General features: G+C 39.8%; 1 protein-coding gene across 1 annotated transcript in view; it reads left to right on the top strand.

Moving 5' to 3' along the window:
- The window catches only part of cacna1bb (calcium channel, voltage-dependent, N type, alpha 1B subunit, b), a 129,626-nt gene that overhangs the window by 72,063 nt on the left and 29,905 nt on the right, over positions 1 to 27,658 (top strand). The window contains exons 10-27 of the mRNA XM_053649045.1: positions 570 to 788; positions 1,671 to 1,783; positions 1,989 to 2,101; positions 2,934 to 3,065; positions 7,238 to 7,310; positions 7,452 to 7,569; positions 7,695 to 7,762; positions 7,918 to 8,024; positions 8,821 to 8,883; positions 13,152 to 13,742; positions 14,370 to 14,542; positions 14,668 to 14,794; positions 15,015 to 15,144; positions 16,611 to 16,670; positions 16,823 to 16,929; positions 23,980 to 24,076; positions 25,225 to 25,385; positions 25,617 to 25,754. Of these exons, the coding sequence (XP_053505020.1) occupies positions 570 to 788; positions 1,671 to 1,783; positions 1,989 to 2,101; positions 2,934 to 3,065; positions 7,238 to 7,310; positions 7,452 to 7,569; positions 7,695 to 7,762; positions 7,918 to 8,024; positions 8,821 to 8,883; positions 13,152 to 13,742; positions 14,370 to 14,542; positions 14,668 to 14,794; positions 15,015 to 15,144; positions 16,611 to 16,670; positions 16,823 to 16,929; positions 23,980 to 24,076; positions 25,225 to 25,385; positions 25,617 to 25,754 (2,590 nt within the window). The remainder of the gene's footprint in view (positions 1 to 569; positions 789 to 1,670; positions 1,784 to 1,988; positions 2,102 to 2,933; positions 3,066 to 7,237; positions 7,311 to 7,451; positions 7,570 to 7,694; positions 7,763 to 7,917; positions 8,025 to 8,820; positions 8,884 to 13,151; positions 13,743 to 14,369; positions 14,543 to 14,667; positions 14,795 to 15,014; positions 15,145 to 16,610; positions 16,671 to 16,822; positions 16,930 to 23,979; positions 24,077 to 25,224; positions 25,386 to 25,616; positions 25,755 to 27,658) is intronic.

The following is a 27,658-nucleotide window of genomic DNA, read 5'->3' as shown; positions in this document are numbered from 1 at the left end:
GTGCTGAAATATTACGACTCCTGGCCTTGGATACGTCATTTTGACATTAACCTATTGCATAAGATTTCGATATTTTAGGAGGGTACGGTATATGCTGTATTTTTCATATGTTGGCCCTAAAATTTTCCACATAACATTTGGTATATATATATACATATATATATATAATAAAGAGTAAGAGAGAGAGAGAGAGATTCATTCAATAACATGGTCTAGTGTTATTTAATATTTAGTCTTTCAGTATTATATTTAATAAAGCACTTTAAGTATTTGGATCTATTAATATAAATAAATATTATTATTCATTTATTCATTCATCATTCCTGAATCTTCAGTAACTGTTTTACAGCCAGGTTCACCAATTTACCATAGCCAATGTATCTACCGCCATGTTTTGGGAGGTGGGAGGAAACCCACATATGCACAGGATGAATAGAATATCCACACAGAGTCAGGAATCAAAAACTCCTAACTCAGGACTGAAATCTGGAAATTCGTTATCTGAAGCAAACTATTAGAAAACCTGCTGCAGGTGTAACTTTGCAGTGTTCTCCACTGTCTCTCAACAGCGCCCCCTGGTTCTCCCTTTGCCCGAGCCAGCGTGAAAAGCAGCAAGAACGACAGCTCGTCGTACTTCCGTCGCAAAGAGAAACGAGTGCGCTTCTTCATTCGCCGCATGGTGAAAGCCCAAAGCTTCTACTGGATTGTGTTGTGTATAGTGGGCTTGAACACGCTGTGCGTGGCCATCGTTCACTACGATCAGCCTGAGGGGCTCACCCAAGCACTGTGTACGTACTGCAGCTTATTCATATTCCCATAGAGCTGAACCTTGTATTTCATCCTTATATGGTTCATCATCCAAAAAAAAAACACAATGAAGCATGCATTTCAGATGTACAACTTCTGAACTAATGTTATGCATTACATAGGGAATAAAACACACCAGGGTCATGATGTTATGTGAAAATAATCAACAGTGTGGTGGCGTGATGAGGCATGACACAAACTGGAGTTACAGTTCCCAGCCAGAAGTTGATTATTTTCCAGTAACACCACATCATACCACAGCAATATGCCAGCAATTAAAACAAGTCGTACCTTTTATCCATTTATAGTAACGTATAATGTTGTGGAATGTCCACAAATCAAACGAGTTCCTCGAACATCTTAAAATGTTAGTTCCTCAACACCTTCTCTTTTTTTTCCTCTCTTGTGAAGTCAATAATACAAAAAAAAAACCCCACCCCGAATAAACATGTAGCTTATAGCAGAGAAACCGCAAAACTCTAAATCATCCATGTGGAAGGCTTTCCCATGGTGGAAAACTTCACCTCTTTACCAGATTTACCTCCTGACTGTCACCTCAAAGTGCTGACACTGGAGACTCCTTCCAAAAACGCTAAATAAACTTCTCCTCACAGAAAACTTCACATTATTATTACTCGTATGAGCGCCCTCCGTACAAGTCCTTGTGAATTAGCTCTTACTATAGAAACAGTAACGTATTCTTTTAGAGCCGTGCTTGATTGAAAATGAATCAACACCTTCATTTAAAGCAATCCACAGTTTCATTTAAACTATATATAACTATGCAATATATTTCATATTCTACAACATAAGGATACGTTGTGCTAACGTAATGTTATGTTACCGTGTTGTGTGTGTGTTAGACCTGACCGAGTTTGTGTTCCTGGGACTGTTTCTATCTGAGATGACTCTGAAGATGTACGGCTTGGGGCCCCGGAACTACTTTCACTCCTCATTCAACTGCTTTGACTTTGGGGTGAGTCACAGCTGGATGAATCATAGAAGCATAACATCTTCATTTACTCAGCCATAAGCAGCCACTGTGATACTTGGAGCCATTTCACACTGCAGGAGGGACTTTCACATACTGTGGCTATTCACTGTCAAATTGTGCTTCAGTATTTAGCATCTGTTACTGTATATGTGTAGCTCATTATTTCTGTATCCTCTGCTCTGCGTAGGTCATCATAGGGAGTATATTTGAGGTGGTGTGGGCAGTCATCCAACCAGGAGCCTCTTTCGGTATTAGCGTCTTGAGGGCTCTGCGCTTGCTCCGAATATTTAAAGTGACCAAGTATGTTGACCTACTAAATAACTCTCACACTTAATGTTAGTGATAAAGAAAATATTTTGATTGCTATTACATTTATGCAAGTCAGTTTACTAGCGTTTAGCTAGCTAGATGGAATGACAGGATGACATGGAGTGTATCCAACTTCCATATTTATGTATAATCATAGATAGTGACATTTATAATGATGGCAATGATGAGGCGATATTAAAGGATTTACCTGTAATTTACATAGGTTAGTGCTTTAAGGTTCAGGGGTAGTTTAACTCATTTGTAAGTCTTTGTCAGGGTTGATTAACCTGAATTTTTTTTTTTTTCAATTAAACACAATGGGGTGTGCTGTTATAGGAAAATAATAAACAACTGGGTGGTGTTTTATTCCTCTTATACTACAGCAACTATATTTTTTATATTTTATCCATTTATGGTTACATTTAATGTTGTGGAATGTCAACAAAACAAGTTCGTTTCTTGTTACTTATGTTATAGCAGCAATAAACAGCCATTCCTTCACTTTCCCCTAAAGTTAACGATAGGAACAAAAATCCAGCGCTGACACTGGAGACTCCTTCCATAAATGCTACAGTAAATTTCACCATAACAATGAGTATTCATTTTGATTAAAAATAAAATGTTTACTATTACACTTGTGACCGCCATACAAGTTCGTGTGAAAGTGTTTTTTACTATACATATGATAATGAATTAATATAAACCCGTCATTTGCATTATAGACTCACCTTCTGCTGTGGTATAATGGGAAATTAATATTCTGTGGTTATGTGGTTACAGTCGATTGTTCTTGATACACTATAAGAACTGCATTTCTCCATAGGTATTGGAACTCTTTGAGGAATCTGGTGGTGTCTCTGCTCAACTCAATGAAATCCATCATCAGCTTGCTGTTCCTCCTCTTCCTCTTCATTGTGGTTTTTGCCTTGCTGGGCATGCAGATCTTTGGAGGACAGTGAGTGGACACTTTGTAAAAAAAAAAAAAATAATAATAATTTTTTTTAGTTTTTATCTCTTAGTTATTTACAAGTGATACAGAATACAATCCAAAAATATACGAGCCCAAACATTTCCTAAATAGCTTTATGATTTGTCTTGTTCTACCCACTGAGAACCATAACTTCCTTAATGAGCTTTTCTGTAAGACTCAAGTCTTCTCTGCAGCACTCTGGAACAAAACTCTTTCAAACCCAGCCTAGCTTATTTCACATTCCGAGAAAGTGTACTGTTTTCGTAGCTTTAACGCTTTAATGATAGTTTATCCACTGCGCTCTGCCCTATCCTAGAGCTAAAGTGTATTTGCTGTGTCTGATATGAGAGTGACAATGTCAAGCAAAGCCACCATCTGTTCGGCAGGGCTGTCTTATCAATGACGGCAAACGGCCAGTAGCAACACGCGTTTAATTGTCCACTGTCATTTGTGTAATGGTCTGGGTGAATGTCTTCTGCTCTATGTACCAGTTGTGTTGGCGGGTTGCCAAAATAGAGCTTTGATGGCTGAATTATTGAACAGAAATGCTGCAGAGAACATTCGGTCACTAAATGTTCACAATTATGAATGTTTGGAACACAGGCGAATGCTTTAAGACTACACAGGAAACCCAACTTCCCCTAAAATTTCATTGCAATGCAGCAATGAAATGTTTGCCAATGTGTCTATATATATATATATATATATATATATATATATATATATACACACACATATATATATATATATATATATATATATATATTGGTGGAATTCAATATTTTATCAAATCAAATAATCATATCTCACTGCAATATTGTGCTTTTCGTTCCTTTAACTCCAAATGTTTTCCACGAACAGCGCAGCCTGCATGAAAATCTCCTTTGAAGCCTGCAATACAGGATGCACAGCTTCACAGGTTCTAAAACATAGAACCTTTTGTATCAGACCACCCAATTTTGGGGTGAGCAAAAGTATAGGAACAGATAAGACTTGAGGTAAATTAAAGTAAATAACACTTAATATTTTTGTTGCGTATTCTTTGCTTGCAATAACTGGATCAAGCCTGTGACTCAGTGACATCACCAAATTGTTGGTTTCTGCTTTTGTGATGCTTTTCCAGGCTTTTACCGCAAAAACCCTTCAAGTCAAACTTTTTTACCCTTCAGTCTCTTCTTCAAGAGGTGAAATGCTGTTCAATTGGGTTAGGGTCTGGTGATTGACTTAGCCAGTCTAAAACCTTCTCTCATTTCCCCCCTGATAAAATCCTTTGTTGAGTAGGCGGTGTGATTTGGATCATTGTCTTGCTGCATGATGAAGTTCCTCCCGATTAATCTGGATGCATTTCTCTGTAAATTTGCAGGCAGAATCTTCCTGTAAACTTCTGAATTTATTCTGCTGCTACCATTATGAGTTATATCATCAATAAAGATTAGTGACCTTATTCCAGAAACAGCCATGCATGCCCAAGCCATGACACTACCTCCACCATTTTTCACAGATGAGCTTTTATGTTTTGGATCATGAGTAGATCTTTTCTTTCTCCTCACTTTGGCCTTTCCATCACTTTGGTAGAGGTTCTTCTTGGTTCCAGAACTTTTGTGGCGCATCTCTGTATTTCTTTGCGAATTCCAATCTAGCTTTACTGATTCTTACTTCTTACTGCTTACTACTCTTCTCAAAGTCTTCTTCCAATGGTGGATTGTCATACCTTCACCCCTGCCAGGTTGTTGGTGATATCACTGATTGTTTTTGTGGGGGTTTTCTTCACAGCTCTCACAGTGTTTCTGTCGTCAGCTGTTGTTTTCCTTGGCCGACCCATTTGGTGTCTGTTGCTCAGTACACCAGTGGTTTCTTTCTTTTTCAAGACATTCAAAAATTGTTGTATTGACTATACCCAATGTTTTTGCAATGCCATATTGCAAAATGGCTTCCTTTTCTCCCATAGACAGCTCTCTAATCTTCATGTTGGCTTATCCTTTTTAACAACAAATGCCGTCTTCACAGGTAAAACTGAAGGCTAAAACCAGGAGTATATGTTCAGAGCTATATATTGTTTAAACCATCAATCTAACAGGACACACCTGGGTAACAAAAAACACCTGTCAGTCACAGGTTCCAATATTCTTGCTCATTCACAAATTGGGTGGTCAGATCCAAAATGTGCTATGTTCTATGTTGCTTAAAACATTTACATATAAATATATATACATATACATATACATACATCTCCTCTAGTTATTTCTCTGTGCTTCTCCACTGTAATCCTGCCTCCAACCCTGAGCAACATTTGTAAGTGGGAAGAAATACCATATCAGCAGGGATTTTGATTCCCTTGCCCCAGGACTTGGACCGATTATACGATGTGTCAGTCTTTTTTCATAATGAGTGCGTCATTAGGTAGACTAGCTAGATACTGTATATAACATTCTTTTCTATTCTCTGTCTAATAGAGTCGGAATTGGTGTTCTACCATACCGAACCACCGTAACATGTGATGCACTCTGACTCAAGACACGTGTTTAAATATTTCTTACCTCACGAAGACACGAACGTGGAAGACAGGAAAGAAAGAGAGATTTCCTGATACACTGACTATATACATTATCACTATCCTATCATCATCATGGACGGTACATTATTAAGATCCGTTTAAATATTGAATTTACACCATGCACCAAAAGATGAATATAGCTGAGGTTTTGGAATAGCTCTAATGAGAACCGGTGTGTAAACATACACGGCTAATGAGATGGAATAAGTGTGGGCAGAAATTGATTTAGTAGAATCTAGCTCAGTCTGAAATCTAGAGAATTGGCATTGGTGCAGCTATTCTGAGTCAATCTCTAAGAGGAAACGAAAATGTGTTTCACTCATAACACAGCAGCCACTAGTGTTAGAGATATTGAACTGCTTCGGAGTGTGTGGAAAGCGTTGTCCGTCATCTTGTCTTCCCTGTATTTGCTAAGTTATTAAGCGAAGGTCCACGTAACGCCTCTGAAATCTGAAGGATAGGTTAATGGAGTAAATCCTAGCTCTTATCCACGAGACGTTTTTTTTTTTTGTTTGTTTGTTTACCTGAACATTAAAAGTGATAACAAATATACTATATTTCTATATTTCCTTTTATTTTGCTCAGTTATTATTTCGCTGGCCAAATAGTGACAATGAAATGACTCATTCTTTAGAACGTTGGTGGTTTGATTTGAAATGAAGTGCACTCAGTAACTGCATTAGTTACCTTGAATCAAGTGCAGGTTTCGTTTTCACTTTAGAAAAGCACTTCTGTAAAGCTGTAAGCAAAGTGTGCTTTTGTTTTCACACCGCAGTCTGATTTGGCAGTTACTTCTGTGAGCTTTGAGATATGAACCAGGGGGAAAAAAACTGAAATAACCCACTTCTATGAGACGAGCTTTGTAGTGACTGGCCATGGAATTTGTTGTAGTTTTTTTTTCATTTTTTTTTTTTTAAACATTATTAGTTATAGACTATTTGTAGCTTTTGTTTTGGGGAATTGACGCAAGCAGGACATGGTCGAATAGGTTCGGTAATACCCAATTTAGTTATAAGTAATAGGGAATAAACAGTGGCACTGGATTTCCAGTCTCCAGTGCATTTGTCATTGACAATATATTTTTTGACAGTACAATTTTCTGTGCAAGGGTGTCCAAAAAAAACCCTGCATCAATTGTTTTTTTCAGACAAACCTTTTGCTTGTTATGGCCCAGGCTCTGGCTAATGGAATAAAAACAGTGCTACACTTGTACACCAGACTGTCTAGCCCTGTATAGGCAATGTTATATACATACTGACAGTGATCAGATAGACTGCAATCATTAAAATCCAAATATACAGTGTGTGCCCTAAAATCTCCATAGACATGGGACTATGTACGCCAGCACCACGTAGGTCGCGCCTTCCTTGGCGGATCTTCGTGGACGTCCGCTGTAGAGAGTTTTGGGACACCCTGTAGTATGAATGTATCTCTAATTTGTGAGTCATGTATTAACACTTGATGCGCATGGTATATCGAATATTTCCTGGACAGCCCTTCAGTCATAAACCATAGTATGATTAGACTTTGTGTGAATACTTTCGAAATTTCCAGTAATCCTCTTTCTTTGTAAGACTTTCCGCCATTTTGTTTCTCATGACAGGTTTAATTTTGATGACGAAACACCCACTACAAATTTTGACAACTTCCCCGCAGCCATAATGACCGTCTTCCAGGTATATACCAAACATTTCATCTTCCTTTTGTAAACTCGTTTATTTTTGTATTCAAATTCTTCAGTGTAATAATTTACACTATCCAGCTTTTGGGTGTTGTCAGTACACTGTGTGTGTGTGTGTGTGTGTGTGTGTGTGTAGATTTTGACAGGAGAAGACTGGAATGCAGTGATGTATCATGGGATTGTCTCTCAGGGCGGCGTCCCATTTGGGATGTTCTCCTCCGTTTACTTTATCATTCTTACTCTCTTTGGAAACTGTATCCTCTTACGCCCGAGCAAAACTGCTTTCATAGCAAATGCTGTTTCTGATATGAGATCCATTTCAGGTTTAATAACGAATGCAGTGTCGATGTAGATACGTCTTTAACCTGAGTCGAACCAGACACTCTTCTTAATGTATTCTTGGCTATCGCTGTCGATAACCTTGCCAATGCTCAGGAGCTGACGAAGGTGGGTGGAGCGATCGTACTGGCGTCGTCACGTTTTGAATCCCGCCGTTATCGTTTCGAATTTGTAATCGAAATAGATCTGTGAGCTTGAATTATTTAGATTTGTTTGATTTTTACCCACGTGTAAGTGTGATCAGCCCATACTGTGTTTACTAGGACGAGGAGGAGCAAGAGGAGGCAGCCAAAAAGAGCATCGCACTGCAGAAGGCCATGGAGGTGAAGGAGGTCAGCCCGATGTCAGCAGCTAACATTTCCATCGCAGCGTAAGTCCACGTGTCTTCTCTTGTACATTGCCGCCATTCGATTCACGTCCATCCGGACAGCTTCGTGTCCATTATGCGTCCATGTATGTGTTTGTCCTCGGACACACTCCACAGTTGTCTCATCTGAGTTCTTAACGTAACATCTTGTGCATTACTATATCGGTCGAATTTTTTGTTTCTATGAATGATTTTGTGTCTTAACTCACTGTACAAGGTGACACTACTTTATGTGAGTCGTGTCATTTTTTTAAAAAGTATTATTTATTAAACCATTTTGTTTGATTTGATCAGCCACAGGCAACCATTTCACTTTTATCACCTTTGCACTGTGGTTATTTGAAAAATGTTGCATTTATTTACTTCTTGTTTTTCCTTTTTTTTTTTTTTGTTTTTTTTCCCTAATTTTGAATTATTTTTCTTTCTCGAATGGTGTCGTAATGTTTTCATAACCTTTAAGTCTGATGTGTTGGTGACACTCAGGTAGAGGATCAGGATTTTCGATTTTTTTATTATTTTTTTTTTTTAAATAAAATGTGGTTTATCAATTTGACATTGTATTTTTTTAATACATTTTGATGCCGTTGAATGTTAAAGCCTTTAACTGGAGTGTTACCAATCTGTGTGTTGTGTCTTGAGATGTACAGGTGAACAAACAAGTGAGATGGACATTCCTGAGGGGATGCCCCTCTTCCAGACCACTTTTTGTTTTCATTGGGTTCTTTTTTATTTATTTATTTAGTTTTATTTCGTTTTTTCGTCTTATTGTGTATTGTTTTTGTTTGTTTTGCATGTGCAGTTTTGTAAAGCAAAATCGAGATGTGCTCTCTCGCAGCTCTTCCGTCAGCAGCGTTCACTCACTGTGAGTTTTGCTCTCACTTATAATCTTACAATATTGCCCTCACCGTACTCGTCACTTCACTCCTCTTGTCTCTCTTTTCCTCTCCCATATTCATTCCTTTCCTGTAACGGTACCCATTATAAGCATTATAAACTGTCTTCTGCACTGTGTTCCTCATAGCCATAATAGCATTTGCAACTACTAACACTAATACTGTTGCAGTCGCTGCAAGGAATATGTGGTGCTGAAACCCGGGTTTTAGCTTGACTGGTGCCAAGTGCAGGGAATTTTTGTTCCTACTATGCTTCTCACTAAACTTGTTGACACTTGGGTTATTATACTTAGAGTTCTCGACATTTGTTCAAGTGTGAAGTTTTTGAACCTGTGTTAAACATTCTCTGGTCCACTTGAAAATGGTGGTCTGGAAGGATAATGGACTTAATTGGAATTTTTCCATTTGATTTTATACAATATGTCTAGCATTTGAAGGAGTTGAAATCCTCACAGTTATTTAAAGACGTCGCCCAAGTACCAACCTCCTTGGGTGAAAGCAGAAGAAACACTTTTGACTGCAATTACAGCTATAAAGTGTCTGTAATATGTGTCTATCAGCTTCATACTGCTGACATTTTTGCCCCTTTTTCTTGACAAATTTGCTCATGTTCTCAATAGAGACTGTTGGTAAACAGCAGTTTTGAAATCTTGTCACAAATTCTCAGTCAGATTGATGTTTAGGCTCTGACTGGACCATGGGTCCATTCATTCAATCATGGGTTGTTGTCCTGTTGTAAGGTAAACTTCTGCCCCAGTCTGAGGTCTCTTGAAGAATGAAACATGGTTTTTTTTCAAGAGTGGCCCTGTATTTGACTCCATGTATCTTGCCTTGACACTGACCATGACCAGTTTCCCAGTCCCTGCTAATGAAAAGCATTGCCAGAACATGATGATACCACCACCATGCTTCACTGTGGAAAGGATGTTGTCAGTGTGGTGAAAAGAGGGTTGCGTTTCGGTTAAATGTAGCATCTGTGCCAAGGCCAAGTTCAATTTCGGTCTCATATATATATATATATTAAAGGCATAAAGTTCATCTTTGTGGAGTGACTGGACTATGGTTGTCCTATGAACAGCTTGTCCAGTCTGAGCTCTGGATCGTTCCAGCTCCTCCAGAATTAAGAATCTTGGATACCATATTCTTTCCGTTGTCAAATAATGGATTTAATGGCGCTCCATGGGCTGTTCTTTTATAACCAAATAACCAAAACCCTGATGAATACTTTCCAAAACTTTGTCCCAGACTTATTTTGATAGCTCGTTAGTCTTCATGATACTGTTTGTATAGGTTTGTTCGCTAACAAAATCTGGGGCCTTCCGACAACTATTTACATTGAGACAGGCAGACTTTGTTCATCTAACTATGTGACTTCTTAAGTTCCGTTGCAATTTTTGTGAAGTCGTATTTGTATTTAGTGTAGAATCTTGAATCCCAGTGTAATCCCAATCCGTTTCAGTTCAACACTATAAATACGTATGCAAAGCACGCTAAGTAAGCAGCTTTGCCTGAACCTGAACAAAATCGCCTTTACATGTTTGTTTGTTTTTTTTTTTAAGCAAAAGTAAAGAAATATTCATTATGAAAATTATAGTTTACTTTAATTAACTGTCTTTTGTAAAAAAATTAAAAAATAAATAATAATAATAATTTAAATAAAATCTTCCACAGTTCTTAAGGAATTAATCTGTGTTAAAACAAGCCCTCGCCCAAACAAGTACATAATCATCATAATCCTAGGTATGGATATTCTAGCCAAGTATGAAAATGCTATTAAGCACAAGCTGTTGTCAATTAGGATGAGGGAAAAACACTGATAATCCATATAGGCTGCAGTACAGAGTCAGCTCTAATGTGTAACTATGCTATGTATTAAAATAAGACTTAATGAACATTATAGTTAAAAGCAAGAGTTCATTTCAACCCTGTTTTTATTACTAACACAATGAATTATGTATATGGAAACTCCGACACAGCTCTGCACTTCAGGTCTTTGTTTTCCCTACTGGTCAGTTTTCAATATTTAAAAAACTGTCTGGATTTCCTGACTTCCTGCCTTCAGGCTTTTAAACATGTGTGACTGTCTTTGCTTTATCTTTGTTATCACCTTTGTTTTTTTGTTTGTTTGTGTACCACTTTTCCCTGTTCTCTCTTCAGTGTTTGTGCTAGCATCATGTCTATCCGTCATGTCTGACCTTCTGTGCTGTGTGGTTCTCTGTGTTGCTCACAGGTTTTATGTCTACACCCCTGTCCATCGCTTTGTGAGGTATAGTTACCATACAGGACTTCCTACTGAGGTCCTATTCAGCATCCATACTGCACTAGCTTTTTACTAATGCTGCATCTCCTTTAAATTCATAAAATAAAATATATTCTAATTAAAGATGACATCTCCTGGAGTAGACGAAGAACATGTTTTGTTTATAACCAGGGTTGTTTGCATTTTGCTTGTCCCTTTCTGTGTATATACAGTGCACTGTAAATACAGAAATGGTCTCTATGCTCATTTTGGTATATGAAATATGGCCAAGAACATGTATGGCACTTGTTAACAAGTGTTTGTCAGCCTCTAGGGTAGCAATTAGGTGATGGTGCTGTAGGGTGCTTCAAATTCCATGCCAAGATAACAGCGATTATGGCTCGGAAAAGCAATAGTGAAGCATTAGCCCTGCCTTTTGGGCCATTTAAATCAATCATCAGCATTTCTTTGGGCCTCGATAAGCAAACAGCTCCACAACAGCCACGCTTGGGTCACAGTGTGTATGCTGTGGTTTGATATAGCAGCATGAATGACATGAATTACAGTATGAAATGTGAATGATTCCATCCATGAGGACGATCTTTTCACTTCTAGACTTAGCAACTGTCATGCATCGCTTGCATTTTTACCCACCTTAGCTTTATAATTTTTCTCTGTCCCATTGTGTCTGTCTGTGTTGTTGAAATAATGCCAGAGGCGGCTCGTAAATAGGGGCAGGTAGGGCATATATCAGCCATTTATCAAACGTTAGTCTTCATAAAATCCTCATTTACAGCTCCATTTATTAGTTGAAATACTAAGTAGCTCTTTTGAGTAACAATTTAAAAAAAGGCGGATATTATTGGACCGCTATATGCTATATCTTCCATTGCGTTGCTCACCTTTGTAGATGTTGCACAGTCATGTGGCAGCACGTACACTGCCCCACTTATCTCGGTCGAGTTCTTATTGCATGTAGTGGTCAAAAATAGGGACCGTAACACTGTACGTTTATACTAGAGGGGACATTGGGACAGGAATCATGCTGCCCCATGCTCCTGTGAGGAGTAGCAGACATGACAGTTAATAAGATGGTTGCCAGACCCTGTTTTCACACCTAATTGTCTTAAAAAAAAAAAAAAAAACAACTCTGTGACCACTGAAGTCTTGTTTTATAGCCAAGAATTGGAATTAAGTGCAGATAGTGTGTCTATGAACAGAACAATTTCCATAATATCTATCTCTATATTCTATATCTATATCTGCATATAACTATCTGTCTATATTTGTATTTTATCTATCTGAGGCAGTGGTCGCCAGCCCTGTTCCTGGAGATCTATCTTCCTGAAGTCTTTAGCTCCAACCATGATCGTGCCCACCTGACCATCTAATTATTACCTTAAGACGTTATTGATCAACTAAAACGTGTATTAGATTATGGTTGGAGATGAAACCTGCAGGACGGTAGATCTCAAGGAGGAGGATTGGTGACCACTGATCTAAGGTATGGCAAAGACTGGGAGGAGGAAAGGAGTATTGTGGCTTGGATAATGTCTGTATATTAGATATGCGTATGCACCAATGCCCACATTATTAGCTCTTCTAGGTTTGTCTTGGGAAGCATGTCAATTAAACACAGTTGAATAAACGTCTTAATCTGCTCAAAATGAGCTGCTAGATTGTATGTTGTCGACTCTCAACTGCTAATTATGTGGTTACTCTAAACATCGTAGATAGTAGCCTATAACATAATTCAGCTGAGATACCCTCTTAATCTAATTTAGTTTGAGGCTCACCATCAGGCTCTCGGTTGTTATTAATGTCGTCCTGCCCCACCAAATCTATGGTCACGAGCTGCTCCTGGACGATGCAGTACGTAAATGAATATGAACGGAAAAAGATGGTCTTCCCATGGATGAGAGTTGTCTCCCCATACCCCAATTGTAGTTTGTTGATTCTTCTACCTGACGTTACTCTCTGTTTTCCTACTACCCCCAGCAAGGAGCAGCAGCGCTCTCTGCAGAAGATGTCTATCTGGGAGCAGCGAACTTCGCAACTACGTCGCCACAACTTACGCAACAGCAGTGAAGCACTCTTCAACGAGCTGGAGCCTGAGGATCGGCTGCGCATGTCCTCAGCGCTACACCTGCAGCCTGACATGAAGGCGCACCACGATCGGCCCTTGCTGGTGGAGAAATCGCACCCTCCGGAGGGCAGGGACACCCCGGAGGAGGCACTTCCACACAAACACCACCGGTGCCGTGGAGAGAATGGTGACGCAGGAGAAGGACGCCGCCATCGGCACCACCGCAGTGGTGAACACAGAGGGCATCAGGATGGAGCACACAGGAACCAGGCGGAGGATGGCGATGATGATAGGGAGCACCGTCACCACCATTCTCAACGGTCAAGAGAGACTGATGGTGATGGCAGTAATGGAGTGAAAGGAGAGCGAAATCCGAGAGGGCACAGAGAGGGTGAAACAGGGAATGGTGAGAGGAGGAGACACAGGCCTCGCGTCAAAACCCAAACCACATTTGACAAGGAGGAGAGCAGGGACAACAAAGAGAGAGATACACCAAGCCACAGGTCAGCCACAATAACAACAACTACAATAATAATAATAATAATAATAATAATAATAATAATAATAACCAGGAATCATAAGTGAAAAAGTACAGAACAATTATCCTTAAGTAAAAGTATAGCTTCCGTGGCTGAATCTTACTCAGGTGAAAATTGAATTATTTATTCAAATGTATTCTCAAATATTTTAAAATAAACAGAAAACACTTTTTAAATAGCGCATAGAAGTGTCATCGCGTTAATGCTGTACGGCAAATTAAAGGTTTATATTAGTGCGGTCTTTCTAATACATTATTGTAACAACAGCGATAACAGGGCCTAATTTGTTTTGCGGACATTCTACAACGTCGAACATAACTAAAAATGGCTGAAAAGTTATGATTTCTCATTCTTCAATTCAGCAGATGTTAGCTTTGGCAAACGTATCTGCATTTACAATAAAAGGAATAAAATATTTCAGTATATGTGGTTATATACCACCTTTGTGGTTGTAACAGTAACTCGGGCCTCATCACACCACCCTGTCACTCATTGTTTTCCTATAACAGCACATCCTGAAGTGTTTTATTCCTTCCGTAAGATGTAATACAATGATTTGTTAAGTGCACAGATCCTGTGGTGGTTTTCCAGGGACAGGCTTACGGATGCAGAGGGTGATGGTTTGAGTTCAAGTCCTGCACCATCTCCTACTGAGAGACAAGAGGACTCAGATAACCTAAAAAACAGCACCAAGGCTAAATCAACTGCAGTCAGCATCCCTGTTACCATCACTGCCCCACCAGGAGACACCACCATCATTCCCAGTCAGTATTCCAGCACTTTTAATGGGGATATTTATTACCACAGTAGTGCAGTGTGTTTATTAAAGATACACTGCTTTTACCTGTGTAGTGTGATGATGCACTAACGATGGTTCTGTTCTTGGCAGTGAACAACATAGATGGTGAGAGCTTGCTCCTGAATGAGGAAAAGATGGAGCTGGATGAGCTGAATCAGAATGCTCCCAAACACATTTTACCCTACAGCTCCATGTTTGTGTTTGGTCAGTCCAATCCGTAAGTATCGACGGTAAATTTGGCAGGGAAGTGTGTAGCAGCTTAAATCATCCGAAGCTACTTGAAGGTCCTGATCGAATACGCTGTATGAGTCTCCTGCTCCACCTTCATACTTAAATCAACAGTTTATCCGGTTCATTACCAAGCCTTTTATATGTGTAATCAAATGTGAAAGTGAATGAACACCGAAGCTGTAATGTAAATCTGTGTGTGTTTGCAGTGTCCGGAGGTTGTGTCACTACGTGGTGAACATGCGTTACTTTGAGATGTGCATTCTTGTGGTGATTACCATGAGCAGCATCGCACTGGCTGCAGAAGACCCTGTGAATGCTGGTGCTTTTCGGAATAACGTGAGACCATGAGACACACACATATACACACACACACATATACACACGCAAGACTAGATTTTTACATATAGTGCCTTGAGTAAGTATCCACCGCCCTTGAACTTTTTGTACTGTTACAGCGTGGAATCGAAATGGGACTTTGGGATTGAGATTATATATCGTGAATCTAGACAAAATAACCCATAATACTGAATTTCTCTTGAAAATGATTGCATCCATCCATTTACCGTACTGCTTTACCATGCTGCTATACAGGGTCATGGGAAACCTGGAGCCCATCCCAGGGAATGTGAGGCACAAGGCAGGGGACACCCTGAACGGGGTGCCAACTCATCACAGGGCACATTTTTACACATTCACACACCCATTCACACACTACAAACAATTTGGAAATGCTAATCAGCCTACAAAGCATGTCTTTGGACTGGGGGAGGAAACCGGAGTACTCAGAGGAAACCCCCAAAGCACGGGGAGAACATACACAAAGGGCGGAGGCGGGATTTGAACCCCCAACCCTGGAGGTGTGAGGCAAACATGCTAATCACTAAGCCACCGGGCCCCCTATTGCATATCATATATGTTAAAAATATAGTTCTGGTTTAACCAGTTGCCATCAGAACTTCCATAATATACCTCTTTCTTGGAAGGCCCTTCAGTTTGTTAGAGAACGTACTTTAACATTTAACATGAACAAGCTAACAAGTCTAGTACAAAGTTCTGGAAATGAGTCAGGGTTAGTTATAAAAAAAAAAAAAAATGATCCCAACCTTTGAACATCCCATAAAGTACCATTAAATCTATTATTATAGAATGTAAAGAATATGGCACAACCACGGCTCTCCATAGAGGAGGCCTTCCGAGTAAAGTCAGTGACTTTAAAAAGAACCAACCAAGAGGCTGAAGGTAGAGTTCGACATGCTGCTACCACCACCATGCTTCACCGTGGGGATGGTGTTCTCATGGTGATGAGCAGTGTTGCTTTTCCACCTACTGCAAAGTATGTCGATTTTTTCCGCCATTATAAAATCGTGGACTATTTTGTGTACATTCATGATGTCATCCAAATTCCATCCATTTCAGTTCGATATAGCTGTAGCACTATAAAATGTGGAAACGTTTAAAAAGGGTGATATTTATGCAAGGCTCTGTAATCGGTATTCCTCCAGGATGGTGTGAGTCCAAGTACTTTGCCTGGCCTTGATGCCAGTGTGTTCTCATGGGGAAGACAGAAAGTTCACTGGGGGTAAAAAGATGCGAGATTTAAATCTAAATAGGAATGTTTACCAAGTACAGTGCATTAGATTGCCGATATTGGGTTAAAGCGCCATGCTTATTGCATATGTTTTTAATGATCGTAGGGCGAAAAAAATGTAAGCCTATAGCATTTATCTTGAGATTTGAAGCTCCCTTGAATTTGAATGTGGAATTATGTGGCATTGTTTACACTTCTGTTCTTTTTCTTCCAGGTGCTAAAATATTTAGATTACATCTTCACTGGTGTGTTCACATTTGAAATGGTGATAAAGGTATTATTGAAAATGATTTACACATAAAGATCTCTGTTACATACACGTACAAATATTACAACTGATTCATAACTCTTACAATGGATATTATCAGGGGAAAGGACTCTGATTCTTTGTCACCTTTGACCTTTCTGTAATACTTTTTTTTTTAGATGATTGACCTCGGGCTGCTTCTACACCCGGGCTCGTACTTCAGAGACCTGTGGAATATTCTCGACTTCATTGTGGTCAGCGGTGCCCTGGTGGCTTTTGCCTGCTCGTGAGTACACACTTCTTTTCAGATTTGTCAGAGAAGCAGCTAAAAGGAGAAAATCCAGTCTGTCAACTTCAATCCAGCAAAAAGCACTGGGCTGAAAATGATGAAAATAAGATTTGACTGCTGCCTCTCCAGCGGCTGGTGGCAGATGGAGTGCTGGAGAAGTGGGATGGGTGTGTGTCTGCTGCTTCCTGTTGAAAGAAAGAGTGTTAAATGTGTTTGGGGATTATGTGTATTGTTGACGCACACCTGAGCTAGCTTTTCTGGTTTACTGTCATATCTGTCTGTGCCTCCCAGAGGAAAGAGGGACCGAACCTAGCAGCGCTTCTGAAGCAGCTCAGGATGTCAACGAGACACACAGATTTTCCCCCCATCTTACAGTAGTTTTAATTCTCACCACTACACAAGAGGCCATGCTTATTTACTCAAATGAGTTTAAAATTGCTCTCTCACCAGGGAGCATGGACTCGTACACACACAGACACAATTCACTCACACACGGGCAAATATATACAAACATTCCGTAATATGTGTAAATACCAGACACAGATACACACGGGTACACAGACAAATATACTCACATACATGTAAACCAATTCTGTCACTCACATACCCCTCCTTTATTTTTCAAACACATATCTTACGATACACCCCGACACATCCACCACTTCCTGTCCTCACCTTTATACCAGTTTGGGAAACCTTTGGGTCTCAGGACTCTCAATATTGCAGCATGGGTCATTATGAATTCTTCATTCAGACTATTGATGGAGAGCTTCGGTCGTTACAGCCGTACAGGACTCGAGGCAATCCGAGCCACTTCCACAGGAACATACTTCCCTTCTCCTTAAAGCGTTTGACTGTTTTGAAGGGGCCATAGGATCCTTGGAAGAATGCCATGTTGGTATATCCAGGTCTTGGACTTGGACTAACCCATTAAGCCTGATTTATCTGCTGCAGATAATCAGGCTTCCAGTTCCTGCTTGATTGCCTGAAAGGACGCTAAATCCCTCCCAGCTAAAGTCAAACAGTTTTCCCAAGCCTTTCACAGGCTACGTTTCAGGAGTGCTGTCAAGAGTGAAGTGGTACCTGCTGGTGATCTTTTCATCTATTCAAAACCAGGGATCTAGATTTTACTGGCTTGAAGCTCCATGGGCCAATGGGATCTGCTTTCTAGGACAGATGTTGTTGATGTCGCAGTCAGATCATATATGAAGTCCCTGATGGGTGGTTGACTACTCCCACACTTCATCACTGGGCCTCTACACTGCACCTCAACAGGTTTTGCCAAACAGATGTTCATGGTGAATGTAAACAGGATCACCGAAATGGTGCAACCAGTAATATCCCCTTCTCAGGCTTATGCCATTCCAGTGTTTGGACCCAGCAGAGATGTTAAGACTGCACCCACTGTAGTAGTCCAGGATGAGTAGTACATTCCTGCTTTCCCTGGGATGTAGTGCCAGTCCAATCCCACCTAAACTAGCTTACGGGTTTTGGGACCATATGTTTTTATTATTAATATCATTATTTTGTTTGCAATTCCCACCCACCAGCCAGCTCTTCCCTATCACATCTATCAACGAGCTGGGTGAAGGCTAAAATATGACTCCTCTTAGACATGTGAAGCTACCTAGTCGCAAGTGCTGCTCATGCAGGAGGAGAGCCCTATCAGCCGTCTTTCACATACATGAGCTCATCAATACCCACAACTGGCTAGAGTTGCTCTGGTTGAGGGGAGAGAGAGTAATGCCATCCCTGTCACTCAGACAGCATGGCCAACTGGGTTATCTCTCAATGAGTAGATCTGGAGCTTCTTGTGGGTGTTCCTATGAGAAGATGGTGGTCAGGTCGCTAACCCTACCTGCCTCACATTCGCCATCTTTCCTAGCTATCCCCTGTCTCTCCAGCTGTCACCACTCTATTCTTGGTAGTCAACCAGTCTGTTCCTGGCTGTCACTGCCTGAACCAGACTGATGATCACGAACCTACATCTTACACCTAGACCCACCATCAGTGATGTTACCTGGGGTCACAAACAAATACACTCACGTGCCAATCGACACGTCCCCCAGACTCATTTACTCTCCAGTACTTTCCCAGACACGAATACACTCAGATAAAAGCAAATACTCACACACGCATTCAAAAACACAAACAAATGCACACACAACATACATGACTGTATATTGAGACTGTTGTGTAGCAAAAATAAAAATGACGACAGTAACCCACAACTTTTCATGCTCCTGTAGCACATAAACCTAACACAACAATATGTCTGTATACATAATAATACCCTCACCCACATACACATTAACAGCATTAATGAAGTGTGTGTGATTTGATGATGTCTGGTTTAAATATAGGCCGAATCCTCTTAGTGTTGCGGAAGTGCTTTTTAAAGGCGAGCGAGACCTGAAAGCAATGAAAAGCACTCAATTAGTGTGAAAGCTGGTTATATCGTGAGCTGTGGGACACTCATGAGACAGCTAATGGCTTAAATGTGCATCAGAAATCTTTGTTCTGCGTAAGCATATGGTAAAATGTGTGCCCGGCATTTTGTTGTATCGTTTTCCTTCCTGCCTTTGTCTGAAAGTACACTGCTGTGGCTAGAACTCTGCCTCTTCATATGTTTCTGTTATTTTCATAGTAAGCGTTCTTTCTTGGCTTTCCCCTCCTCTTTCTGCCTTTCTCTGTCTTTACTGTGCCTTCTCCTTTCTCTTTCCTTGTTTGTGTTGCTTTCAGGAGCTTCATGGGGTATGCATTGGTTACTGCCTGTTTTCTTTAGATGCCTGTATATATTTATATATATATATATATATATGTATCCAAGTGTGTGTGTGTGTGTGTGTGTGTGTGTGTGTGTGTGTGTGTGCGCATGGGTTAGAAAGTGTTAACCTCAGGCAATGAAAAACCCTGTGTCTTTTCATTGTGTTTCCACGACACTGCCATCTGGTGTGTGACGATCATTCATAGTGTTCATTTCATCATACGTCCACAGCCTGGTTTCTTTAATTATCACGGGAAAAAAAAATGTCATCGTATATATTGTCGATTTTCTGACTTCATCGTCATTGTGAATGAACAAAACCTGATGTAGGTTGCATGAGATTTTTTTGTCTTGTCATTGCACATTGCATAAAGCAAATGTTATAGGTTTTATAATAGGTTTTATTTATAATACCGAGCCATTTAAAGGACGTGGTATAAATGTTTCATGGTGAGCACCACATACACAGAGCTGAGGATGTTAAGTGAGAAGCAAATATTACCTCCAGATACGTGATAAGTGTGCTCCAGACACTATCGGGGTAAAACTTGAAATGTTTTCTGGAGTGTCACATGACCCGCCTGGGTCTGCATGGGTTTCCTCTTGGTTCGCTGGTTCAAACATATGTCATTAGGGGTACTGGCTATGCTGAATTACCCCTAGGTGTGAATGAAGGTGTAAATGTGTGTGTGTGAGTGTGTGTGCATGGTTCCCTGCAATGGACTGGCATTCCATCCAGAGTGTGTTCCTGCTTCATGCCCAGATTTCCTCATATAGGTTGTAGATGCCCCCTGACTAGGATGCTGGTTACTGAAGGTGAATAAATGATGAATAAAAAATAATGACAATTTTCTAATCTTGCCATTATCCTTGAGCTAAATATATCTTTGCGAGTTTATACACATACACCTTTAGCTCGGTCCCAAGTATAAAGCCATCCTATTTAGTTTGGTCACTCATCATGGATATATTATCACTGAAAGACATTTAAAAGGCATTTTGATGTCTAAGGGTCTATTTTGTTGTTCATGCGAAGTTCAGGTTCCACCACATTTCAAGAAAATGGTTTTCATGTGAAGAAAGAAGACATTTGTTTAATCTTAAAGGCCCTAGATACAAGAGACAAAAAAGCCAGGAGAATCTAGTGCTGTAAGTACTTTGCAAGAGATTTGGCAACTACCTTTGGCATGTTGATACCTCTAATAAAATGAAGTCGTTTGGTATTTGTATTGATGGATGCATTGATGGATTTTCTAGAAATATCCTTGGCATTGGTTGAGGCACTGACCTACTGATCAGAAGAAGTTCATGACTTCAAATCCCAGCTCCAAATCTGCCACTGTTGGCTTCTTGAGCAAGACCCGTAACCCTTAACATCTACTCGGTTGTATCTTGTCTCAATCGGAAGTCGCTTCGGATAAACGCGTCAGCCAAATGAGATTACTCAAATCTAGTGTGAGGTTTCTATATGGAAACTGTAGACTTGGAGTTTGTTCTAGGAAAGCTAGAGGAGATCACGGTCTAGAAAATGTATACATCTGTAGTAATACCCAGATAGTATCTCGTGAGCACTTAGTTCATGTGCACCAGATTTTTACCTAAAATAAATGACACGCTGTCCTTTCAATGGCTCTGTAATATCATTATCAGTTCTGCTGGAAAGATCACATGCAAGGAGGTTAACCAGGACTGAACACTGTGTATGTGTGTTGTGTACAGATACTGGTGTGTGTGTGTGCATCAACGTGTTGCTCTGTATCAGAACTGCAAGCACATAACCGGCTTTTTAGATCAAAATCAAATAACGCTCACTCCATTGTGCATAATTCATTTAATAAATGTCTCACTGAACTCTATGCTTCATGTAATGTTTTATTTTTCCTGTAACTACTGTTGGTGCTAAGTGTTTTCCTGTATGATTCTGTTTCCGTTATTCTCTTTCTACAGCTTTGTCTGCTTCTAATGCTTAATCTTGATCCGTGAAGCTGCTTACGTCTATGCATTTCTGTGTTTTGTCTCTGTACTCTTTGTGTATGTGGACATTTTTGTGTTTGTTTGTTTTTTTTTTATCATTCGCTTTCCCTTATCAGATCACAACAAAGCGTGACCAGGTGGGGGCAGTCTTAATCTCTATAGTTACCCTTTAACCCCGTGACCTTTCCCTCCTGACATTGCTCCCCATAAGTGCATAAACAGTGATGAAGCCCTTTACTTTCCTTCTGGCCCTTTAAGACGCCATACATGCCATGCAGTGCTATGATACTATTACTGCCATTGCCTGCAAAGGAAACACATAATTTCTTTTAAAGCAGACTTCACAGACTGGAGCATTTATTAAATTGCGAGTAATATTACCAATGGAAGCATTGATTCAAACTGACACTCAGCAATTCAACAATTATCAGATAAATAGTATTAGGGATTAGACGCAAAAAGCCGTATCCTGTAAGTGTCTCTAATACAACGCAGATTTGCCACCAACTAAATTTTCTATTAATGAAAGAACGACTTATGATACTTTTTAACCATTTATAGTTACGTTTCAAACTTTTCTCACTATTTGGTCTGTTTACTTTCGTTTGAAGTGGACAAAAAGGGTCTCTCGTCATGTTCCGAGTAAACAAAGTCCTATATCCTACACTTCCTGTCACCGGAGACTCCTTTACCAGATCAACAATGACACATTTTACTTTGTTAAATAACATGTTTGTTTGTTGTCGTTGTTTTATAAAAATCTGCTTATTATTAGTCTTAGTTTGTGAGGCCCGTCTGTGGACCTGCAGCTCGCACGATTGTTATAGCGACTATTATAGAAAATGATTCGGACCAATCAGAATTGATGTATTACAGACGTGATGGGTGGAACCTGTGGAGGCAATGGGAAAATAGGAGCTGATCTTCGACATGTGTTAGTGTACAGGACTGATCAGTGTGTTACCCCTAATGTAACTCCTCATGGGAGAGTACAAACGATCAAGCCATTCACAATGCTGAGTTATGATATACCTGTCGTACTAGCAAAAAGTGCAACAACAGAGCTTTTTCACGTCTATACGTTGTTACGCCCCGTCTAGGGGTAAACGAGAAACGATAGAGCTGAACAGGGAGATCTTTTGTGGGTTTTTTTTTTTTTTTTAATGATAGAAACAAGATTACAACCAACAAACATGAATAGGGAAATTTGCTTCGGATTTCAACACTTATTGACCTGACACAAATAAAAGAGGACAGGAAATATTGCATTGGCTTCTTGCCCTTTTTTTTTTGTTGATGATGAATTCTTCCTGTATATTACGCTAGTAATGTACAAGGAAATGAAGGTTACCGCTGGGCAACAGGTGTCCATGCACATGTATAACCCTGTTAGACCCACGTTAGACCCATTTCCTTTTTGTATTTTTGTATACGTTTGTGTTTTGCATGATCGTGCTTAAACGTTACATTTTAGAATCGAGTCACATACAGTGTAATAGCACACACTGCTTCATTTTCTACTTTCGTTTTTCTTGCATAAATTATAAATCTGTATCTGTGTACTCAGGAGGAAAAAAAAAAAAAGATGGAGCAATTAATGCAGCAGGTAGCTATGGGGACAAGCTATGAGGTAGATTTATAATGGAAGTAAATGATCCACATGAACTAAACTGGGGGGGGAAGACAAAACTTGAAATAGCAACAATACAACAGTCTCTAAATACAACAGTCTGATAGAGTTAAAGTCAGACCTCCGTGCTTGTACATAGTCTTTCACCTAACCCTTCTTTTGTATTGTATTTTTTTATTACTGTTTTTCTTTAACGTTGGAATAATGACCATTTTTCTTATATTATTTGTAAAGGATTGATTTATGGGTTAGTGTCACAATTTTAGCAGAGGACGATATCATTTCACTTTCTAAATCTGGCCAACTCGGCTATACGTTGAGACATATCACACAAAATTTAATGTAAGTGTTTATTTATTTTTTGTCTTTTTCATCCTGAGAGATTTTGTCAGAATTACACTTTGTAATCCATCTTTTTTTTCTTCTTCCTGTCTTTAATATTAATCTCGAGAATGTTTGGGTGAATGATTGACTTTCACAAAGAGACCATCCTTGTCCTTGTTTTTCCTAGTCAATAATGCATTGATTTTCACTTTGGTTACTTGGCGATTATTAGTAACTTATGTGCATGCATTATGTGTGTGTGTGTGTGTGTAGAGGAGAATGCAAACCTCCTGTCTCTATAGGCTATATCTTATATGTCTGTATGCACTAACTTATTGATTTCGCAACACAGAGGCACCAAAGGCAAGGACATCAACACCATCAAGTCCCTCAGGGTCCTCCGAGTGCTCCGACCTCTGAAGACCATCAAAAGGCTACCTAAACTCAAGGTACTACAGTATATAAGGCACTTGCACTGTGTTCAATCAGTACCATACGGTTCTTTATCTTCTCTTTGCATCGCCGAGCAGTCCTCCTAAAGCTAATCAGTGCTCCTCGACTGGAAGCGTCCTGTGGTTTAGACGTCATTCGTCCAGTGTTATCATTCAGAGGCGTGTAGTCCCATGAGAAAAGGGGATACGCTCGAAATGGTTAATACTAATATCATGTCATTCACTGGTCAAGTCTGTGCTCAGATGCTCCAAACCAGCCCACATCTCTGCCTTATAAAAGGTAAATGATCAAATCTGACAAAGGCAGACATTCAAACATGATGTCCTGTCAGAAAAAAAAAAAAAAAAAACAGAACGTACCAGAGACTGTATTTCATACATCTCACACACCTGGGATAATTAAAATTAAAAGGTGAACAATGTTCGACGCACGTGAATCGAAGGAGGCTTCGACTGAACACGCATTGTGACGAAGTCACATGACGCGCCTTGGCCCGAACCTGCTGTAATTTCGAAAAATCGCAAGCTCCTCCGAATACTGAGGAGTCTGCTTGATATTGCATTCAAAACTGCATCTGCGATCAAAACATCGCAATATCCTGGAGGCACTGACGTGGATTTTAGGCCTAAGGTGCAATCATTACTTCCTGTATAGCTCAAAAAAAAGATGATCTTATGGACAGAGCGTTTCAATAAACAGCTGTCCTTTTTTGGATGGATGGAAGGAAGACACTGGCTTTCAACAATCGCAAACTAGTCAGTAACGAATAGCCGCTAAGTCGTTCTGTGATCTTTGCTCTCGGTGATGCTATCCCTTTTGCTATGTTTTTCAAACGTGCTTGAGAGTTTTTTTTTTCCTGCAGGTTTTGTAGTAATGTGCTCATTTTAATATTATCATCATTAATACAGTGTTATCATTTCTATAGTAATAGAGGAGATGATTATTTAGAAGTTTCCTGTGTCCAGTGTAACAGTCACCTGTAAAAATTGTACTTGTAGGCAAATTGCTGTCGTACAAGAGGAATAAAACATTTCAGAAAGCAAATGGGACGAACAATTTTGCACTCTAGGTTATATGAGCACTACATTCTCTCTTTGTTGGCACGTGTGTGTGTGTGTGTGTGTGTGTGTGTACACATCTTCAGGCGGTGTTTGACTGCGTGGTGAACTCTCTGAAGAACGTCCTCAACATTCTCATTGTCTACATCCTCTTCATGTTCATCTTTGCCGTTATTGCCGTGCAGCTCTTCAAGGGAAGGTTCTTCTACTGCACAGACGAATCCAAAGCCTTTGAGAAGGAGTGCAGGTGTGGAGTTTCTCCTTTAAACACACACACACACACACACACACACACACACACACATGTGTATTCATAGCTGCTCTTTTTGCGCTTTTATGAAGTGAATTGTTTTGTTTTTTTTCAATATGTAAATGTCAGACTGTTTTTCGCAGCTCACACACGTCCTTCTTACCAGGACAACAATCCGTTTCATCAGATTCATTTTAACCGGTGTACCTTTTCCTCTCTGTTTGTCAGGGGTCAGTTTCTGGATTACGACGGAGACAAGGTGGAAGCCAAGGCACGTGAATGGAAAAAGTACGATTTTCACTATGACAACGTGCTGTGGGCTTTCCTCACTCTCTTCACCGTTTCCACAGGAGAGGGTTGGCCTACGTGAGTACACCCGTGTCGTATGCCCGGAAGGTCTACATTTTCCTAGCTTTGAAGAGCTTGTAGTAGTGTAGTGTGTATTGTGCTTACTTACATCCCAGTCACTCCCCCTCACACCCTTAGAGCATTCCATTAACTTCCATCGATGGCATAACCTAGAGAGTTGTGAGCTCCACAAACACTGGGGGATTCTCTATGTTAGGTCATATGTGAGGGAAATAGATGATGTACAGACTGTACAGTCAGGTCCAAAAAAAAAAAATACAGAGACCTCTAGTGAAAATGCTTCGATTTTTCATTCTTTTCATTCATGTACGTGATTTACAGCGTAGGCATAGTGGTTAGCGGTTAGCGTGTGCCGTGTACCTTCAGGGTCGGGGGTTCGAATCCCACGTAGTACTCTGGGATAGACTCCAGGCTCGCACAGGAACTCGTGTAGGATATGGGATATGGTTGGAATTCCAGCATTTCTTAGTATTATGTACGTCCCCCTTTTTAATACCAGTGTGTATTTGACCTGGCATGGACGAGTCCACGAGTTTGGACTACCCACAACCATTGATTTGTCGTCTGAACGTGTACTTCAATGAAAGAGATAATGCTCGAGGAAAATCTGACCTGTTGTACAATGGAGTTAGCATGCTCAATATCCGAAATTTGCTCAGATTATAGTGATTTAGAAATACTGCAGATTCTCGAATTCAAGATATCGAACGTTTCTTTTTTTTTTTTTCATTCAAAAACTTTCTGTTCATTTCTAGTTTGAAAAGAAAGTGGACCGCATTGTTCATGCCCATATGTCTGCTATAGAGTGAGACTTACTGTATTTGAGCTGATGTTCTGTATATGCATTCATGTTACGCAATGCAGAGCCGTTTCCTTTACACTATTCCATGGTATTTTGTTTTTATCTTTTTTTTTCTTTCACGGTTGTCCTACATTCGTGTACTCGTTCAGAATCCCTCTCTATCCCCGTTTGTCTTTCCCATCCCGTTTCTTCTTGTTCTTTTTTTAAAATTATTATTATTGAATTCACATTTTCTCACTCACTTTAAATCCGCTTTCAAAGAAAAAAAAAAAAACAGTTCACGCTTGAAATATTGAAAGAAATGATACCACCAATCTGGGGGGGGGGGGAAACAAGCAATAATCCCTAGGCGTGTTAATCCATCTGCACTCGCTTAGAGATGTGGTAATGCAGTTTAAATATCTGAGTCTGGCACTTAACCTTGCCAGAATATTAATTTGTTTGTTTTTCATACAGAAGTCGACACTATATTAAAGATTTTTTTATTTTATAAAACATCGCTGTTGAATTCTCGATTCTGATTGGACAGTAACGTCAGCGCCTAGATTATATTAATCTGCTCATTCGAATGTGTTATTATCTCCTTAGGAACAGCTTACACAGGGTCTTGTATGGTGTATGTTGTATATAAATCGATTGAAAAGCATGTGTCAGCATTGATATAGTTGCATATGAGGATTCTCCAGTTCCATTGCTTTGTAACTGGCTTACGTTGACTGACTCCAGTGTTTTAACATGATCCTCTGTTATGGCTTGTTGCAGCCAATCGCATTTATTTGTCTAAATTATTTACCTCAAGGCAGCTAATCATATCATCGTATATTCATACCAAAACAGATGACTCTGTTCAGAGTTCAAGGCGCTAGTCAAAAGTGGTAATGTGAAATGCCACTATGGAAAAAAAAACAAAACAAAACAAAAAAACCATAACCACTTCAAAGTGTGTCTTATGTCTGAGAGGAGTTGATTTGAATCTGTGAGGGTGAGTCAAATGAAAAGCTTAAAAGTGCGACATACGCTATATGGTCAAAAGTTTGTGGACGTCTGAAAATCACATCCATGCCAAACTGTTGGCACGAAGATGGATGTACACAATTGT

This window comes from Ictalurus furcatus, chromosome 18 (genome assembly GCF_023375685.1).
Source record: "Ictalurus furcatus strain D&B chromosome 18, Billie_1.0, whole genome shotgun sequence".
NCBI classification, from domain to species: domain Eukaryota; kingdom Metazoa; phylum Chordata; class Actinopteri; order Siluriformes; family Ictaluridae; genus Ictalurus; species Ictalurus furcatus.
Note: the sequence above shows the minus strand (reverse complement) of the source record. Positions and strands in the feature narration are given on the sequence as shown.